Raw genomic sequence first — 20890 nt, forward strand, 5'->3', positions numbered from 1 at the left:
CAATGGAATGCCCGAGAATTGAACTCGCGGCTACCATGGTGGCAGGTCAAAACCATACCGATCATGCCACTGAGGCGCTTCTGAAGACATATTACCTCAAATCTCCAATCAACAAATGGTTCAGAGACTAATGAAATACCCACCTCCACTCTCCTAAACAATCACTAAACCATTTTATAACTTAATGACATAATATTTTGCTAAGATGTACGTACACTAAATTCTGAATTGCAGAGCTTTTGCAAATCTTCTTCAAAATACTTTTCATTTATGAGTTTAAAAACCCACTCAGTGTAAAATCTGAACTGAAACAAAGCACATACCGTATATACTCGCATATTATGCGACTTTTGAAACCTAATTTTGAAGCTAATTTTAAAGGGGTCGCATCATACACGCGGTATAAAATTAGCGTACCGTCTATGCTTTCCCAAATCGGCAGATTGCAATAGTTACTACCGGAAGAAAACAGTAGATCTTTTAAAAAGTTATGCTTTACTTGTACTTCACTATATTCAATAATATTGTATGCATTCTCATATTACTATTGTATTTTAAAATACAAAAGAACGATCGTGCGCCATTTGGATTACTATTTCGGTTTATACAGCATGTTTAACTGTTCTAGACTAACCATCTATAATTTCCAAATCAGTTGATTAAGGCACAATACCGAAGGAATTTTTACTTTTTGTTTTACTCGGTAAAACAAACATTTGTTACTTGAACTATTATTTTTATTTTAGAATACGCAGTTAAGTGAAAATTTATTAAAGTAAAAAAAAATCCATAAAATTAATAAACAAAAATCCTCCAAAGTCGCTCTCGGTGTCCGTATCATCAAATACTGCTCTGAATTCTTCGCCATCAAGGCAGTCATATTCGTCATCTTCCAGATCTTTGATCATTTCATCTTCATATGGAAGGTATAGTCTTGTCAACGCGGCGAGCTCTCTGGCATGGCTTTTAAAGATCTGCCCTTATGCTAATTTTACAAAAACAACAACTGCCCGTGTTTGACAGACCTTTGAATGTCCTTGAGACAAACCCCGAGGCTATAATTATAAGTTTATAAGGGGTTTTCATTCACAGGTACTTTAATCTCCTTCCTATTCGGCCCTGCTCTCCCTCTCTCCTCTTCCTCTCTCTTCCTCTTCCGGGTCTCCTCCTGCTCTCTCTCTCTGCCTCGTCCTCTCCTTTCCTCTCTCTCTCTAATCTCACTCTCTCGTCTCTCTCTCCTCCTAAATCCTCAGCTCTCTCTCTCATCTCTCTCTCTCTCTCTCCTCTCCCCTATCCTGCCAAACGCTCTCTCTCTCTCCTAATCTCAGCTGTCCGAGCGAGAGCTTTTTTTATGGGACAACATAGGCCCGCATTTCGCATTTTCCACACCTAATTATTTTGTATACGATTGCCCTTCCTCGGCTGTGAAGTTGATGTCTATCCATGGCTGTGAGATGACCAGGAATAACTTGTAAGTCGGTGTCAAAGTCACTCCACACTTCAGTCAGGCCAAAACTTTGCCATATCACATTCAAGAAATATTCAGTCATTGTTTCCTTTCTATTATTTTGTCAGAAAGAGAGAGAGAGAGAGAGAGAGAGAGAGAGAGAGAGAATCTGTTTGTATACGATTATTTATTTTCTCACTCGTCAAACTTACTCTGTTATGCCTTTATTTCATATTTCCTTGCTCACCAACCAATTTATTCTAGACCTACGATATTAAGAAATCAAGATATGTGTAGGATGGAGAACTGCCTCCAGACTGTACAGTAAGTATGGATTTAAACGCACATGGAACTGGTTGAAATATTTGCAACAGCACCAAAATGAGATGACATGGTGATAGACAATTTGACTCCGTTTCTTGTTATTGCATAAAAAAACTTTATCAATCGTGAACCTACGTAATTTATTTAGAATTCTGCGTAACGGAAAAGATAATATTTGATATCTGTAATGGGAGAAATGGTTTTATCTCTGTTGTTGTTATAAATTTGGCAGATATGCGATCAAACACGTGGGAGGACCAAAACAGCCCAGCCAGAGAGCTCAGCTCATTTTGTAAATACTATTGTTTGGCGTGCTAGGCTTACCCGATTCATTTGGGTGTGCGCTGCAGCTGCTGCTACTGCTACTCAAATAATTGCATTTTTCTTACTAATCCCAAGAGTTGCCCATGGAAAATCCCAAGATTAACCAAAAATCCCAAGATAATAAAATAATTGACATATGCCAAGCCTTGGAGTCCTAAATATTTACTCTGTCTGTCTATCAGGAAAAGATACTGATAAATTGAATTGACGGTATCTTTTCTGAGAGAGAGAGAGAGAGAGAGAGAGTGTATTGCAGTGTGTTCATGCTTGTTAAAAATGTGCAGTACGGGTAATTCATATCTGGAAGAAAAAAAATATATGAATTTTGTTGCTGTCAGTCACATGGACTAAATTTACAAAGAGCAGGGAACAAATCTTGACATTCCTCGAGAGATAGAGAGATGAACCAAGGCCATCTAGGATGAACTTGAGTCTCTGAAACCAATAGGTATTAGCACACGCGCAACTGTATGTATGTGTATGTGTGTGTGTGTGTGTGTGTGTGTGTGTGTGTATGGGCATACTGTTAAAAAATGTGCGGTACCTACAGGTAATAAATACCTACATTTTGGAAGATAAAACAAACAAACAAATTTTGTTGCTGTTAGTCGCCGGGGATGTAAAGGGTGTGACCAGCGGACAGAAAGACTAACATTTTTCTAGAGATTAAAAAGCTGAATTTTGTTTTGAAGCTATGTCAACCGCGTTAGTAAATAGGTATCATCTTTTAAAGAAATTTTTCTTTTCTTTTCTTTTTGCGGAAGAATCTTCAAACCATTTTGCATTCAAAGGAATGAGAAGGAATCATTCTATTCTTCATGTAATCAGTAAAATACTTACACTAATAAAAACTAAAACTACGTATTGTATGCAAAACACACACATCATCGTTAGCTTCACCTGTGTAAACGTTCATTCTAAGAAATTCACAGAGTAGTATAACTAACACCTGATTGGTTGGTTGGTAGCCATGGAGATCTGTTATCCAATGACTGCCCTCTGCTTCTGTTCTATTTATAGACATATGCCGTGGATGGCACTAGTTTTGAACGTTACCATGTTCGTGATTTTCTGACTGCTGACGGCAAAAATTACTCAATTTTCTTTATATAATTATTTCTTCGTGAAAACAATAATATATGATCATTTTAACTTTAATGTATAGTGGTATGAAAAATACCAGTGTGTCGTAGCGATGCGTCATCAATATAGTGGTATGAAAATACCACATGGTGTTGTAGCGATACGTAAACACGAAGTACAAATCCTTTTCCCGGACCATCCTAAAAATTTTACAACTCTTCAACTTCAAGATCGATATGGTGAAATATATTATATAGTTATACTTATTGTTAAAATTCACAAGTTGAACTGCAAAACATTATTATATTTTGATTGTCATGTACATATATTTTTTGCATTTTACGGAATGTTTGTTTTGAAAATAATAGCTATTAGTGAACATGTGGTATTAATTGTCCCACTATTTTGTTATAGGTGATCTTAGTTATCTCACATTCATTTAATAGTATTATATTAATATTTATTTAAGTAAGCTGTAATTAATAAATAACAATAATGAAAAACATAAAGGGAAAAAATGTTTTAGCTGCAGTAGTGATGTTTGTTTGATTATGCATCTGACCTCACATTTCCGAAATCTGAAAAATTCCAAAAACCGAAACATCAGAATGTGTGTGTACTGCACATTTTTTTAAACACGCACACAATGTCTACACATTTACTGATACCCGTTGGTGAAAGACTCAAATTACAGTATTAATTCCAGAGAGAGAGAGAAAGAGAGAGAGAGAGAAAGAGAGAGAGAATGATTTAGGACTCCAAGGCGTGTTATTTTTACAATTATTTTATTATCTTGGGATTCTTTTTTAATCTTGAGATTTTCTATTCAATTCTCGAGATTAGTAAGAAAATTACAGTAACTTGACTAGCAGCAGCACACATCTGAATGACTCGGCCATTAGCATGCTAAACCACCAACCTTATGAGCTGACGCTCTCGGAAAAGGAACTCGCATGATACATGAGATACATGACAAAAATGATATTTTTATGATAAAATAAAGTTTCACATATACTTACCGAACAGTTACATAGCTTATAGCTTCTTACCTGCGGCAGTCGAAATTCAAATTGTTGGCGCCAGCGGCGTTGCTATCTTAAGTATAGGTGATACAAGACCCGCCCACATCCGGGAACCCTGGGTACTGCTAGCCTTCTACTGTCAATTTTCGTTTAGCCGACACGTCCATCTGTGGGGAGGTGGGTGGGCTTTGATTATGTAACTGTTCGGTAAGTATATGTGAAACTTTATTTTATCATAAAAATATCATTTTCACATAAGTGACTTACCGAACAGTTACATAGCTGAATCCAAACTACCCGGAAGGAGGGTAGATGGACTACATAAAAATGACAGTAAGACCACATTAAACAGCAAATGTTGCAGTACCCTACCTTGTGAGAGAGCAGCTGCAGGAGAATACTGCCTCTGGTTGGCGCTCTCATCACTCGTAGGAGACGTGGCAGTATAGGCCAGGGTCGTCCCTACTTAGTGGGATTTTGTAACCATGGACAAGACCGTTGGTTGACAAAATATTAAAAAACAGATAATGTCCTTGCCCTGGGCTTCAGAAACCAGATAAAAAACAACAGACCATCACCTATACCAAAAATAATGACATACTCAAAAGTAATAAATAAGATCTGGAGGTTCTCCAAAGTACTATGAGCCTCCAGTCTGCCCACGACTCAACAAACTATAACAAGGCGAGGCGACAGTAGAGGATAGAAAGTTCCCCTATGTTTCCTTTCCCAACACCATGCCCGCTACCGACACAGGACCCAATTTACAACAACTATCATAGGTAGCCTCTACATTCTTCAGGTAAAATGAGGCGAACACAGATCTCGATCTCCAAAACGTAGATTGAAGAATCGAGGAAAGCGACATATTGTGCTTGAAGCTTAAGGATGTCGCCACTGCACGTATTTCATGTGCTTTCACCTTAAGCACATTTTAGAGTCTGATCTTGGACTTGAGAGTGTGACTCCAGTATCAGACTTCTCAAAAAGAACGAAATAGCGTTCTTGGAGAGGGGTTTTGCAGAATTCTTAACCGAACACCAAAGTCGGTCGGAATTAACCCTCTAACGGATTGTGTCCTTGACAGGTAACATTTCAGAGCTCTGACAGGACATAATAAATATTCTTCGTCCATCGGACCCACTATATTAGATAATCCCTTAAGTACAAAAGATTTAGGCCATGGGTTAGAGGGAGATTCGTTCTTTGCTAAAAATTCGTTAACAAAAGAACAAACCGCATTACGATTTTTGAACCCCACCTCTTTGTGGATGGCTTGTAACTCACTCACTCTTCCTGCTGTAGCCAAAGCGAAGAGAAAAAGTGCCTTCCTCGTTACATCTCTCAAAGACGCTTCACGAAGTGGCTCGAATCGTGAAGACATCAGAAAAGTTAAAACTACGTCCAAGTTCCAGTCCACACTATCCTTCTTGGATACTTTTACTGTATTAAATTATTTAATTAAATCTCCAATATCCTGGTTAGAGGAGATGTCAAGCCCTCTATGCTTAAACACTGAGGACAGCATAGCTCTGTACCCTTTAATTGTCGATACCGACAAGTTCTTAACTTCTTTAAGGTACAGCAAAAAATCAGCTATTTCTGTCACAGAGGTTTTAGAAGACGAGAAATTATGTCTTCTGCACCACGTCCTAAAGACTCCCCACTTCGATTGGTAAAGCTTGGCAGAAGAGCTTCTTCGACAGTTAGCAATAGCCTCTGCCGCTCTGCGAGAAAACCCCTTAGCTCTGACGAGTTTCCGGACAGTCTGAACCCTGTCAGTGACAGAGCGGACAAATTCTGATGATACCTGTCGAAGTGGGGCTGTTTGAGTAGCCGAGGATACTGAGGAAGAAGTCTGGATGGTCTATATAACCAACTTGAGAAGGTCTGGGAACCACTCTTTCCTGGCCCAGAATGGTGCTACCAGCGTCATTGACACATTTTGATGTGAGGAACTTGTTCAACACCTCTCTGATCATTCCAAATGGGGGAAAGGCGTAAACGTCTAGACCCGTCCAATCCTGAAGCATTGCGTCGGTCTTCCAAGCAAGAGGTTCTGGAACTGAGGAACAAAAGATCGGAAGTCGATTGTTCCTCGACGTGGCAAACAGATCCACTGAAGGTCTTCCCCAAAGTTTCCACAGTTCCTGACAAATTTTGTCTTGCAATGTCCACTCCGTGGGAAGAACTTGGTTTACTCGACTGAGTTCGTCCGCCAGTACATTTAACTTCCCCTGTACAAACCTCGGAACGAGGGAAATATCCCGATCTTGAGACCAGAGAAGGAGATCTTCTGCGACTTTGTTGAGGGAGAATGAATGGGTTCCTCCCTGATTCCTGATATAAGATAGAGCGGTGGTGTTGTCGGAGTATACTGCCACTCTCTTTCCCACGACCAAAGGAGCGAATGCTTGCAGACCGAACCAAATCGCCTTCAACTCCTTCATGTTGATGTGATTCAACCTCTCTTTCTCTGACCATAATCCTGAGATCTTTTGGTCCCTAGGAGAGCTCCCCAACCTCTGTCCGATGCGTCGGAGTATAATTCTACGTCTGGGTTCCTTAATGTCAGGGAGAGACCCTCTTGCAATCTTTCCCTCGACATCCACCATCTCAAGTCGTTCTTGATCTCTTCCGACACTGGGAACGAATACGTGTCTGGTTGAGACTTCCGACACCAACTCGCTTTGAGATAAAACTGAAGAGATCTCATGTGAAGACAACCCAACTTTACAAACGTCTCTAGTGATGATAATGTCCCTAGGAGACTCATCCATTCCAAGGCGGAGGAGGACTGACGGTTCAGGAATTGGCTCACTTTTTTGAGGCAAGATTCTATTCTTTTCGGGGACAGAAAAACCCGAAAAGTCTGAGAGTCCAGAATCATCCCCAAATAGGGGATCTTCTGGGACGGCACTAATTGAGACTTCTCCAGGTTGATGAGAATTCCCAATTGACTCGCTAATGACAGTCTCTTCCGTAAATCCTTCACGCACTGTGTCCTCGAACCCGATCTGAGAAGCCAGTCGTCCAGGTAAAATGCTGCATTTATGCCCAACATATGCAGCCATTTCCCCAATGGAGCAAGAACACGAGTAAATACTTGAGGGGCCGTCGAAAGGCCGAAACAAAGGGCTCTGAATTGATACGTCCTCCCTTCGAACACAAATCTCAGGAACTTCTTTGAACTCTGGTGATCGGGACATGAAGTAGGCGTCACTTCATGTCCAGGGACACCATCCAATCGCCTGGGCGAAGTGCCGACATCACAGAATGATTTGTTTCCATATTGAACTTTGTCTTCAGCACAAAAAGGTTCAATGCGCTTACATCTAGCACTGGCCTCCAACCTCCCGAGGCTTTGGGAACTACAAAGAGTCTGTTGCAGAATCCCTGAGAACTGTCGAGGACTTCCTCTATTGCTCCCTTCTTGATGAGTGCATTGACCTCTGCTGCTAAAGCCAAAGCTCTCTTCGATCCTGGAGAATATGCTGTTAAGCTGATTGGTGTATCGGAGAGAGGAGGATCTAGAACAAAAGGAATCGAGTATCCCTCTCGAAGAACTTGAACTACCCATTGTCTCTGCACCTCTTCGACTCCATTCTTCCCAAAAAAGATGGAGTCTTGCCCCTACTTGCACGTGAAGGAACGGCTTCTCACTTGTCCGAAGGTTTGGGGGGAGGTTTCTTTGAGGACTTGTACTGTGGACGCAAATTAGTCCCTGGGTCGTTACCACTTAGGTTTATTCCCTCGAAAGGGATGCTTCTGAAGAGGAGAAGACTTAGCTCCTGTCGGAGTAGGCTCTTTCGGACGTCTAGAAGACTGAAGAAGGAGATCATTAGTAGATTTCTTTTCTAAATCCGATAGAATTTGTTGAATGGTTTCTTCAGGAAAAGATGAGATTTACAGAGAGGAGCAAACATGAGAGCCGACTTCTGGTTATTAGTGACTCCTTTAGACACGAAAGAACACCACCTTTCTCTCTTCTTCATCACTCCCATTGTGAAAAGGGCTGCTAATTCTCCTGAACCATCTCTAACAGCCTTATCCGCACAGGACAGAACTCCTAACCAGTCTGCGGCAAAATCTTCTTCTAAAGACTGACAGTCTTCAATCTTGCGAGCTAAAGAGGCAATAGTCCAGTCCAAAAAACTAAATACCTCAAATACTTTAACAAAAATATTCTTCACCAAATGGTCAAGCTCTGAAGAAGAAAACAAAATTTTAGCTGACGAAAAAGCTGCTCTTCGGTGTGAGTCCACTAAACCGGAGAAGTCTCCCTGGGAGGAGGCAGACACTCCCAAAGAAGGAACTTCTCCAGTTGCGTAGAAGCGATACGCTTTACTCTGAAGCTAAGAAGGTGGGAAAGCAAACGAAGCCTTACCTGTTTCCCTCTTCTTAGAAAGCCACTCTGTTGACTCCTTAAGGGCCTGCTTCGAGGACTGAGAAAGAACCAGTTTAGGTAGACACGAATACGCTGTCTTCCTATCTTTAACGAACATTGAAGGCGGTGAAGACGGAGAAGCAGGTTCAAAGTAATCTGGATAAGTGGACAGGAAAAATTTAAGAAGACTCTAATAAGCCGACGAATCCTTGTCATCTTGATCCAAAGCTTCCTCTTCAGACTGCACGGAAGCAGAGTCGAAATCAGGCTTATGTTGTACCCCGGTGGAGGATTTCAACAAACTCATAAGATCCTGGAAATGCTTCTTAAATGGAGCTAAGGTAGAATCGTCTAACACTGGTAGAAGTCGATGGTCTTTCAGTCGAAGAACGATTCTTTCTAACAGGTGAAGTCTCTGCATAACGAGTCGACACAGGCGAACAACCAGTCGAAATTCCTATCGACTCACGGCGAGGGGAGTCGAACAAAGACGAGCGAATACGCTTCTCTGGACAGTAATACGGAGTCGAACGAGGCGACCGAGCCGAAACTGCGACTGAGACTCGCTTGGGAGAGTCGAGCGATCGTGAATTATCACGAAGTTTAGTCCGAGAGCCATTGCTTTTAGCCGAAAAATGCGACTGCGGAGGAGATTCACTAAATATCACATCCGGAGCAAAACTACACGAAGGTTGAGGACTCCAATGCCTCTTAGACTTCTTAACAGGAGTCGGTGACGAATCACCCGCAAGAATCGAATGTCTTTTTAATGGTTGAGACACCAAATCACTTCGCCTTTTGCGCACTGGCGATTGCACTTCCGAATCAGAAGACAGACGAGAATCACAAACACTAATACCTTTCCACATCTTTTTGGACGACACCCGGCTGACCGTGGGCAAACTCCCCCAGACTCCTTCCGACCTCCGGTATGTCTTCTCCCGGTTGCGGGGGAGCGGGACAGTGACCTTCGTCTGGGAGTCGAGGGGGAACGGACAACCGCCTCCTCAGGGGCAACATTAACACTTTGCACTGCACTAGATTTCACTGTACTATCTACGAAAGCTTTAAAAGACATTCCTAACTTCATAACTGATTCAGCTAACACTTCGAACTTTTTATCCATCTTACTCAAGCAAGGCAATGGTGTTGGGTTCGGAAACATGGGCAACTTGAACAGGGGTAATCAAAGGAGAAGTAGGAGGACTATTAATTGGAGAAATATTCTCTAATAAAGGAGAGGCAAGAGAAGACTTATTTGTCTCCGAAGGAGGAACAGGAGTAGTTTCTAACCTATTCTTACTACTAGCCCTAAGAGCTGCCTTCCTCTTCCTATCTTTCTCCATTTTCTCAGCATGCGATCTAACCGCCTTCCATCCCTGTTCATCCAATTCTTTACATTCATCACATGTCACATCCATACCATTACAATTTTGTCCTCTGCATTTAGTGCACTTAGAGTGCAGATCGTGACATAACTTAGCTAATCTTGTTTTGCAGCCAGCGCTGCAAAACCTTACAGCAGATGAACTAGAATCTGACATAATTAGCAATAATGACAAAAAACTGAAAAGAGATAGCTAACTGGCAAGAAAAAACTAAAAACTTGTACATCACCAAACAAAAACCAAAATCCAAAATGGCGACGCAGGAGACTGCAGCGAAAATCTCACAGGTGTTACCCCGTGAGCGGCAGAAACGAAAATTGACGGTAGAAGGCTAGCAGTACCCAGGGTTCCCAGATGTGGGCGGGTCTTGTATCACCTATACTTAAGATAGCAACGCCGCTGGCGCCAACAATTTGAATTTCGACTGCCGCAGGTAAGAAGCTATAAGCTATGTAACTGTTCGGTAAGTCACTTATGTGAAACCACTGTTTATTGGTGTAAATTTGGGGGTCGCATGATATGCGAGATCGCATGTTACTCAAGTATATACGGTATACACTTTCAACTAAGATAAATATTAAAACTGGACACACCACTCTGATCTCTAACACTGTTCACCATGAATTCCAAAGCAGCATATTATATGATGGACACACAATATTCAGAGGCATTAATATATACATTTAAAAAATCTAAAGACAAATATACTGAGCCCCTTTTTTTTGGGGGGTCTCTCCTTTGTTACACTGTACCATAACTGAACCATCAAATGCTCAAGGTACATACTTACCTTAAGCAAGAGCAGCATTGCAGATTTTTCCAGAGATAACAGGTGGCTCTGCAAAACCTACCATACATGAACCATGGCCATCCATATGAGGCCATAGCAAACTTCATGAAGTGGTATGCAGTTCCAACTTTCATCCATTCCGGACGTGGGCACTGTTGCTGTGGTAAGTCCCCTTCACTCTCTAGTGCACCTATATTTGAGGCAAATCAATTGTAAAGCTGAAGTAAGCATAAATGATATTGTTATGATACAATAAAGTTTGTTCATACTTACCTGGCAGATATATATATAGCTGTATTTTCTGAAGTCCGACAGAATTTCAAAAACTTCCGGCACACACAGTGGTCGGCCAGGTGGTTAGTACCCATTCCCGCCGCTGGGAGGCGGGTATCAGGAACCATTCCCATTTTCTATTCATAATTTTTATTTCCACTGTCCCCTGAGGGGAGGTGGGTGGGTACTTGATTATATATATCTGCCAGGTAAGTATGAACAAACTTTATTTTATCATAACAATATCATTTTGTTCATGAAACTTACCTGTCAGATAGATATATAGCTGAATCCCACCGTTGGAGGTGAGAAGGGACAGAATAGAAGGATTTTGGGAAACAAATGCATGCAGATGATTTACATCTTGGTTCCACCTGTTAGCCAAGCTGACTTCATGATTATTGTCACCCAAGTCTGCTTCTGCTTTACTAGAGTTGCCAGCGAGGTAGAGACCTATATAGCTGGTGCACTCCAGATGATCTGTCAACGGGGGCGTGACCACAATGTGCCTAGACCATATTGACCATACCATGAGGGCTAAGAAGTAAAATAAATACAGGCAGTCCCCGGGTTACGACGGGGGTTCCGTTCTTGAGACGCGTCGTAAGCCGAAAATCGTCGTAAGCCGGAACGACGCTTGGAAATATGTCTTAAACTAATAAAAAGTTATAAAAACCTTACTTGTAATCCTTTGGTTACACTACATGTTGTTTCCTGTAGTTTTATGTACAACCTGGAGTTATTTTCATAAAAGAATGCTGGTTCTTGAAGGTAAAAACTATTGTAATCCTCTGGTGACACTACATTCTTGAAGTTTTATGTACAACCTGGAGTGATTTTGCCAAATCTTGAGGGCTACAAGAACAGCTGATTACTATTTACGTATCATATAGACTAATTAAAGTAAACGTATCTTTAAATAGGCTTATATATTAGTATCAACAAAACATTTCCTGCTATGAGTCAGAGGCCGTTTAATGAAACGAACACTTTCTCTGTCCTATCTGTTTCAGAAAATAAATGTTACGTCAATCCCCGAGACGGTGACCATTGTTGCCCACCAAGCGTCTCTCTCTCTCTCTCTCTCTCTCTCTCTCTCTCTGATCAAATTATACTGGATAATGTCTCTCTTTGGATACTTCGATTTTGCAAATCTTGAGGCTACAAGAACAGTTTGATTACTATTTACGTATCATATAGACTAATTAAAGTAAACGGATCTTTAAATAGGCTTATATTATTAGTATCAACAAAACATTTACTGGCATGAGTCAGAGGCCGTTTAACGAAACGAACTTCTCTGTCCTTACTCGGAGCGTCGGAAGACTCTCTCTCTCTCTCTCTCTCTCTCTCTCTCTCTCTCTCTCTCTCTCTCTCTCTCTCTCTCTCTCTCTCTCATTGTAATCTAACCAGAAACTTCGTTTTGTTATTATTACTGGAAACAAGCAATGATTTTTTCATTATTTGTGCTTTTTGGACTGTTATATGTAAACTTTGCGCACCGCAAGCTAGTATGTATTCATTCGCTCGGAAACTAGTTTCCGCATATGAGGCGTCACTAAAAAAACATAGAAAAATACGACATAAAAAGTGTCGAAAATCATCATAACCTCAAAATTTTTGTTGTAATCTAACCAAGAACTTATTTTTCTTAATATACTGTGCTAAACTATAAAGGAGTTTTATCATAGTATGAGTTTTTTAAAAGCATCGTTAACTCGGAGCGTCGGAAGCGTCAGCGTCGTAACCTCGGAACAAGCATCGTAACCCAGACGGATTTTTCCATTGAATATTTAAGAAAAAGCGTCGTAACCTCGGAACGTCGTAAGCCGGAACTGTCGTAACCCGGGGACCGCCTGTATATATATATGTGTGTATATATTATATATATAAATATATATATATATATATATATATATATATATATAATTATATATATATTATATATCATATAATATATATATATATATATATATAATTAGACATAAATATTATATATTTATATATTTTAATATTATATATATAATATATGTATATTTTATATATTATTTATATATAGATTTTATAGATATATATATATATATATATATATAATCTATATATATATTATATATATATAATATAATATAATATATATATATATTTATATATATATATATATATCTCTATATATACTATATATATATATATATATATATTATATATAATAGTATCTATATATTAATATATATCTCTATATATATCTATATCATATCGTCCACCTGACCGACCTCGCCAAAGTTAAGGTGGTTTTAACTACGTCTTAAAGTTAAGAAGTCGCCATTGGCGGCGACTCAACAACTAAATTAAGAGCTCTTCCTAACCATTTTCTGCAGACACGTATGGCCCTAGCGAGCAGCAGATCTCATATGCCATCTTCACATCCCGCAGGGAGTGTGAAGTGAACACAGAGTTGCTTCGCTAAAACGTGGTACTCAGGATGTGGCCAAGTGCCATGCTCTGTTGAAATGCTTCCGAGGCCGCGCCCTCACCTCGTGAGCATTCAGATCACGAGATTTCAAATCTTTGTGCAAACACAATGAAGGAGCCTTTTTGAAAGAACTCCTTAACACTAATGCCAGGGTGTTCTTCGATATGGGCAAGTCTGGTCTTTTTCGGAACACTGCAGATTGCCCGAAGGACTTCGACTTTCTTGAGTTTTATGTAGATAAAACTTGAGAGACCCGTCAGGGCACAGGACTCTCTCTGGCTCCTGCCCAATAACTTGCGCCATTCTTGATTCCAAGCTCCTGGCCCAAGGACAAGACGGGTTTCCATTCTTAGGCCACAACGGAAGGCTTAGAGAACACAACCGCATTGTGTTCTCTAAAGCCAAAAACTTCTGACGATGGCTTAAAAAACCTCACTAACCCTCTGTCGTATCTAGGGTGGTTGGAAGATAGGCTTTCTGATCACGTGCAAGAAGTTAACAGGTAGGAGAGGTTCGAATGCTTTGACATCAAGAACTTCAGACTACGTCTAAGTTCCAGACTACGTCTAAGTTCCATATTGAAAGCTTCGATCTGGACATGCACAGTCAGTCCGTCTGTACTAAAGTCAGGTGACCGACCAGTTGACCAGTCAGATGAATCAAGGACAGCAAGGCTGTATCCTGAAGACCATAAGGCACTAATCTTCGCTGAAGGATGAGTGTCTGGACTGCCTGGGCGATTCAGGCTAAGCAAACCTTGGGGGATGTATCAACGCAACCCAACGTCGTCAGCGAATCAACTCATGAGCAACTCCTGACTCGAGCTTCTGGTGCCAGGAGAAAGGAGCGCAGAGCAAAAAGGCGATTCAGTCCCGAAGGACGAATGCCTGACAGTCCAACCTGGTCTCATGTTACACAATCATTGGGGGTGTATAAACGCAACCGACTTCGTCAACAAGAAACTCAGGGCTACTATATGTCGCCTGATCTCGCACGAGTGTCTGACTCCGAGAAAACAGGTGAGACAAAAAGTAGATGGTGAGCGAGTTTCAAGATTCCACAGAACTCAAAGATCGTGAAGGGCTTTGTTGTTTGACAGAAGCAAATTTCTGAGCCCAAAGGCCGTCAACAACATATTTGCGTATTCTTTAATAGTTGTGACGGCCAGCTTATCCCATTCTTCAGACGGAAAGGGAAGACGGTAATCTTATTCCTCTCAACATCTCGATAGTCTGAACGTAGTCAGACTCAGAGCGGAGAGGTTATAGGTACCTTTCGTTTTAGAGTAGACCGACTCTCTCGGAAAAGGTCCTTGGAAAGTGAACTAGGAAGGACGTGACCTCTGTGAATCCAGGATCTTGAAGGCCAACATGGGGCGATCAGCGTCATTGTCGCTCCCTGTGATGTCATAAATCATCTTATTACATTTCCTAAGCGTTTGAAAAAAGGGGAAAAGAGACTAAACATCCATCCCCGTTCAATACCATAGGATGGCGTGTAATGCTACCGCTCCCAGATCGAGAATAAGGGAGCAGAGAAGAAGAAGCCTCTTCGTCCTCAACATAGCGAAGAGATGAATGAAAAGACGTCCCTAAAGTCTCCACAACTCTCAACATACTTCTAAATAAAGATTCCACTCGGAAGTCAGTAGTTGCTGCCGTCAATCGAGAAGATTCGTACGGACTTTTCCAATCCTGTAACGAACCTCTTGAGGATCGGTACATTCTATGCCTGTTGTCATAATAGGCTCTTTCTCGTAAACTCGAACAGGGACCGAGAGAAGATACTTCTTAAGATATGAGAGAGCTGTGAATATCCCGAGTTGATCTGGACCATGGTTCCAAAAACTCGTTTCGAGGACTGGAGGGACGACCGAACTGCTTCCACTTCTTTCAGATTATTTTCCAGGACATCTGAAACCCTCTCCAGATGTCCGGCACCTTCTCTCTATCACCTCAGGTGATACTTGACGCACTGAGAGATGTTCAGAATCATTCCTAGATCTTGGATAAAATTTCAGTTTCCCGGTAAGAAAAAACTGTAGAGGTCTGAATTGCAGTCTATTCAGGGAAACAAACTTCTTCAGGAAGGAAATGGTCCCCAGCAAGCTCATCCATTCCCTCACCGAGTATGCTTACTTCCCTAATAAGGCTGCGCTTTGCCTAAGCAGGAGAGCATATAATAGTGCAATGTTGCGGTAGACTCATAGTCCTATACCGTGCGGTAACGAGCACCGAAAGAAGTAAGAGATATCTCTGTTGAACATAGAAAGGCAAAATGAATGCAATGTTTATTCATTCATGTAAGAAATCCCCTCAATCTTAGGCTAAAGTCCGTGAATGTAGGGCAGAGATACAGTTAGTCAGTCAATCCCGCAGGAGAGAGAGACGTAACCGCCAGCACAGAGATACGGTTAGTCAGTCAATCCCGCAGGAGAGAGAGACGTAACCTACCGCGCATGACAGCGAACGAGCTGGTACTGGCTCGGTTGGACTGGAGGACAGTGACAGCAGCTTACTTTCGTCGTCTCTTACCGTTATGCCTGGGTTGCCAGCTACTCTATTCTACGAAGAAATAGGTCCGTTATTTTTTTAGCAGAAAGACTCTCAAGCTGGTATATTTAAGCGAAACAGAAAACGCTAAATATAGAGGTGCGTTTGTGTCGTCATAACACTACCATACAACGGTAAAAGATAAATCGGAAACTCCTGAAGGCTGCAGGGAGGTAACGATTAAAGTCCTTTAAAATAACAGACAATAGACCTCTCGGTTGCCATCCAAAGATGGTAACTACAGCAAGCGTATATGACTTAAACCAACCAGTGTAAAATAACGCAAGGCAAAATATGATATTGTTATGATACAATAAAGTTTGTTCATACTTACCTGGCAGACATATCTATAGCTGAATTCGGAAATACAGCTACATACATATCTGACAGGCAAGTTTCATGAACAAATCTTAGAGAATCGAAGCGGACAGCTCAAGCTTCTTATGTTATTGGCCATAAGCGTTCATTGACGTAGTCTACAAGTCTATTTCTTGTATGAGTCTGCGATTGATGAATGAGAGCTCTTCCGAATCTTGTCAATAAGAGCTTATCCGCTTACGCAATGTAAAGTTATTGAGATGTTTGTCAATGAGAACTAACCCATTTACGGGGACAAAGAGATATTTTGTCAATGAGGGGATACCCACTTACTTGACAAAACGATAGTACGTATATTGTCAATGGGGGAAAGTCACTGAATTGACAAAACGTAATCCAGGAAGTCGAGCATATTATTTTTCCGATTCCCGTATCAATCGAGGAAGGGGCAAGAATCCTGTTAAGAGACTGGGCTTACAGCAGGTAGGACCCCGATGTTCAACTTCGGCAGCGTAGTCCCGAACTAGGAACTAACAAAATCTATCATCTGAAAAGCCCCTTCAGATGGACTAAAAAGCTTGCAACCTAAATTTATTGGCAGTATGGCAAAGGAAGTCCTGTCTTTGCGCTTTCCTGAAGAGTGTCCTCTTGATGAGTGCCTTTGCAAGAATCCTACCAAACGTTTTCGAGCGTCATGCGTGCAGGACGTCGAGCTTTTACATAACCCGTAACTGCCTTATCGCAAAGTCTTGACTGCGGTAGAGCTAACGAGATCTTCCCTTGAGCTTTCCTTAACTCCATCCAACTTTGCAATAAGCAATATTAATTGACAGAGACCTCTTGAATTCACGAAACCCGAGGTCTTGCTGGGTTTCGAAGATGAAGTTGCCTGTTCACTTTAAGCTTCCTCCGAAGCACTGCTTACTTCACAAACTTTGCAGGTGAGGTAGAAGGTATCACCGAAGGTAGAGGTAAAAATTCTTTAGGCCCAAATCTGAAACAAGAGCTTGAAGAGTTCAACAGAAACGTTCAGCCAGGCGACACACGGCGTCCACTGGCGTGCGCTTGGCGTGCACCCGCGCGCGCCTGGCGTCCATCCAAGCGTCCCGTCCAAGCCGAGCGTCGAAAGAAGCGTGCAGAAAAGCGTCACGCTCCTGACAGACGTCAAAACAAGCGAGCGAAACTGACTTCAGGGAAGAGCGAGATACATCTCGGAGAGAAATTAGACTGCACGAAGCAGTCTCAGGAGAAGGGTTGATCGTGTGAGAATACGAGGGGCGAGGGAACGCCTTCTTATTCTCACAGTAACAAAGCTCGGACGTCCGCGCTCAAAAGCGTCCTGCTACTATGACTTCTTTTTCGTATTTCTCGGTGGCAAGACGTACACGTGTTCAGGCGACGTTCGCCTTCTTACTTCTCACTGAAACGCATAATGAGAGAGAGAGAGAGAGAGGACGTGAAGCATCCTCTTCTATAAAGCTTCTATTTAGAGGGCGCGAGTCCTTCCGAAAGCTCCAACCCCTGTGCGGGGAGGACACTTCGGAGGACGAGAAGCAATCCTTTAGGATTCGTGCACGTGCACGCACTTTGGCAGCCTGGGAGTATCTTCAGGTCTGCCGAATGCACGTCAGATCGGTGGGGGTTCCTCGTAACCCTCCTTCGGCTTTCGACATGCTCTCTCCCTGTGTTCCTGGGAGTCAAGCAGAGGTCCCGGCCTAGAGGCGAAATAAGGCCGATCTGACGCACCCTCCATTACACAAGGGGCACTGTCACTGCACTTGGCCACTTCACTTTTGCTCTCTAAAGCAAGCACTTTCGATTCTAAGTTACGAATCGATAGAGTATCAGAGAAAGGGCAATACCCTCTACAGACACTGTTTTAGGGCCCGAAGGCAACACTACAGGGTTAGGAGTAACACTACAGAAGTAGCACTCTTCACAACAATGAAGGAGAACGAGCACCTTAGATTCCAAGATACAGATAGAATCTATAACGTAAAGGGCATTACCTCTCGCAGACATATTCATAGCCCGTAGGCCATACTACAGGGTTAGGCAAAATAAAGTCTACAGGAAGGTTAGCAGGTTCACTACCCTGACTTTTGTTTACTGATTAACTGCGTACATACAAATCATACGTCTTCCTTACGGAATTAGACAAAGTCTCACACTCCTTACATGACAAATCTCAACAAAGAAGCAAGACCCATACCCCTCGTGCATACCAAGTGCGGATCTACCGAAGCTTTCGGTAGCCACACCCTATCTTTGCAGACAACCCCCTCTGAAACTAGCCTAACTAGATTCAGATATCTTATGCAAAAATGAATCAAATTCAAATCAATTTAAGATAGCGTATGCCTAGCCACAAATCCAAGTAAATAAATCAAAAGACAATTAGGATACTTAGCGGCAATGAAGTTTCCAAAATCCTTAGACGGAGGTACTGAAAACAGGTGTTTCCAGCACCGGCAGCAGAAAAATTATGAATAGAAAATGGGAATGGTTCCTGATACCCGCCTCCCAGCGGCGGGAATGGGTACTAACCACCTGGCCGACCACTGCGTGTGCCGGAAGTTTTTGAAATTCTGTCGGACTTCAGAAAATACAGCTATATATATATTTGACAGGTAAGTTTCATGAACAAACTGTAAAACATGATTAATCATACACAAATGTGAGACAAAAAAGATTAGTGATAATAACATCCAACAGTTAAAAAGAAGGAATGAGACAGAAAGAATACATTTTATTTAAAACAACATACACTTACACACACTAGCAAAATCCATCAACTTATACGATTATACAGCACCTTAAAGAAATATACTATCGACAAGAAAAGTGAAGATAGAATAATACCACACCTGGCAACTCTAAAGAAAGGGGATCAGAGCTTCATAGTCATGGTGTTTGTTGCTTTCTAGATTTCCAGTAACTTTAAACCATAACGATTTTGTACCTGTCCTATAGTCATTTATAGTTGAATGCAGTAACAACATCTATATTTTTACTTGAAGTTGGTTTGGTAACGTCAGTTCAGAGCAGAATATCGATCATCAGTCTTTAAAACCTACTGTGAATACTTACTCATATGTGATGTTATGAAACTAAAATGACAAATTCATGCGTAATTAGAAACACGATCTTATATAATGAGAGAAAATTTTAAATTTGGGCAACATCCAGTGGAAATCATGAGGAACAATACAGGAGTGACTGCAAAATTATGATATATGAAGAGAGAGAGAGAGAGAGAGAGAGAGAGAGAAAGCCCATCTATAGAGACACTATATTTATTATATTTACTTTGACAGATTGAGTGATATATTTTAAAATAAGGTTTAGAAGCAGAGAGAGAGAGAGAGAGAGAGAGAGAGAGAGAGAGAGAGAGAGAGAGAGAGAGAGAGAGAGAGAGAGAGAGCAAAATCTGCTTACGTGAAAGTATAGGATTATTCATAGCTACTTAATTCATTATATTTTCTTTGAGAGATTCAGTGATAATATAGTAGTTTTATGTTTTAGAAGAGGAGAGAGAGACGAGAGAGAGAGAGAGAGAGAGAGAAGAGAGAGAGAGAGAGAGAGAGAGAGAGAGAGAATTTTATTTTGATTTATATAGATTTTTGGCATTATGCCATTCACTATGGCAACTAAGGCCAGTCGGCACTGAAACGGAAATTGACAGTAAAAGGTTTGAAAGGTGTTACAGGAGGAAAACCTCGCAGTTGCACTAAAAAACAATTGTTAGGCAAGGGTGGACAATAAGATGGAAGAAAGACAATGTGAATGGAGGTACAGTAAAAGGAATGAAAGTAGTTGTAGCTAGGGGACAAAGAGACTCTGCAAAGAACCTTAAGTAATGCCTACATTGCACCGAATGAGGTGCACCGACAGCACTATCCCCCTACGAGAGAGAGAGAGAGAGAGAGAGAGAGAGAGAATTATATTATTGGTAGTGGACCTGTGATGGGAAAAAGCAGAGGAAAAGAGTGGTGAGTCAGCGCATAAATTCCTGGGAAACAGTGATATGGTTGTCAAGATCGTGCTTCACTATAGTACTAAATAAAATTTGAAGGGATCATAGCATTCAAGTTAATTCCCTTAGAAATTCATAACCTAATCTTCATTTCATTCGACAGCTGCTGTAACATTCAAAGATTGTAAAAAGAAGTGGAAAATTTCAACCATAAGCTACTGTCATTCTTGCTTTCTTGATATGGTCTTTACTTTTGGAAATCGATTTTCATCCACAAATCACTCACAAAAAAAGCTGTGCAAAGTAAAAATATTTATTGCCACAACTCAATATCTATTGCACATGCAATGAAAGGTTTATTTTATATCGTGCAAAAAATGCTGATATATTGGGAGATCTTTTAGTCTTGCAGCAATGTAATGCAGCCATGTTAGCAGTTTAGGCTAACTCCAAACTGCTTGTAATGGGAGCATAGCCAAAAGATCTTCAAGTTGACAGGCTACTTTAACCTTGAACAAGATTTCCTTTTAGCAAAC

General features: G+C 41.2%; 2 protein-coding genes across 2 annotated transcripts in view; one reads left to right on the forward strand and one right to left on the reverse strand.

Annotated features, from left to right (window-relative positions):
* LOC135216227 (diacylglycerol lipase-beta-like) overlaps positions 1 to 10959 on the reverse strand; it is a gene marked incomplete at its 5' end in the record, with an annotated part of 49825 nt that extends 38866 nt beyond the window's left edge. Inside the window, 1 exon segment of the mRNA XM_064251359.1 lies at positions 10766 to 10959. Coding sequence (XP_064107429.1) covers positions 10766 to 10959 — 194 coding nt within the window.
* LOC135216664 (uncharacterized) overlaps positions 1 to 20890 on the forward strand; it is a 388956-nt gene that overhangs the window by 354782 nt on the left and 13284 nt on the right. The gene's annotated exons all lie outside the window — the stretch shown is intronic.

This window comes from Macrobrachium nipponense, chromosome 6 (genome assembly GCF_015104395.2).
Source record: "Macrobrachium nipponense isolate FS-2020 chromosome 6, ASM1510439v2, whole genome shotgun sequence".
Classification (NCBI taxonomy): Eukaryota; Metazoa; Arthropoda; class Malacostraca; order Decapoda; family Palaemonidae; genus Macrobrachium; species Macrobrachium nipponense.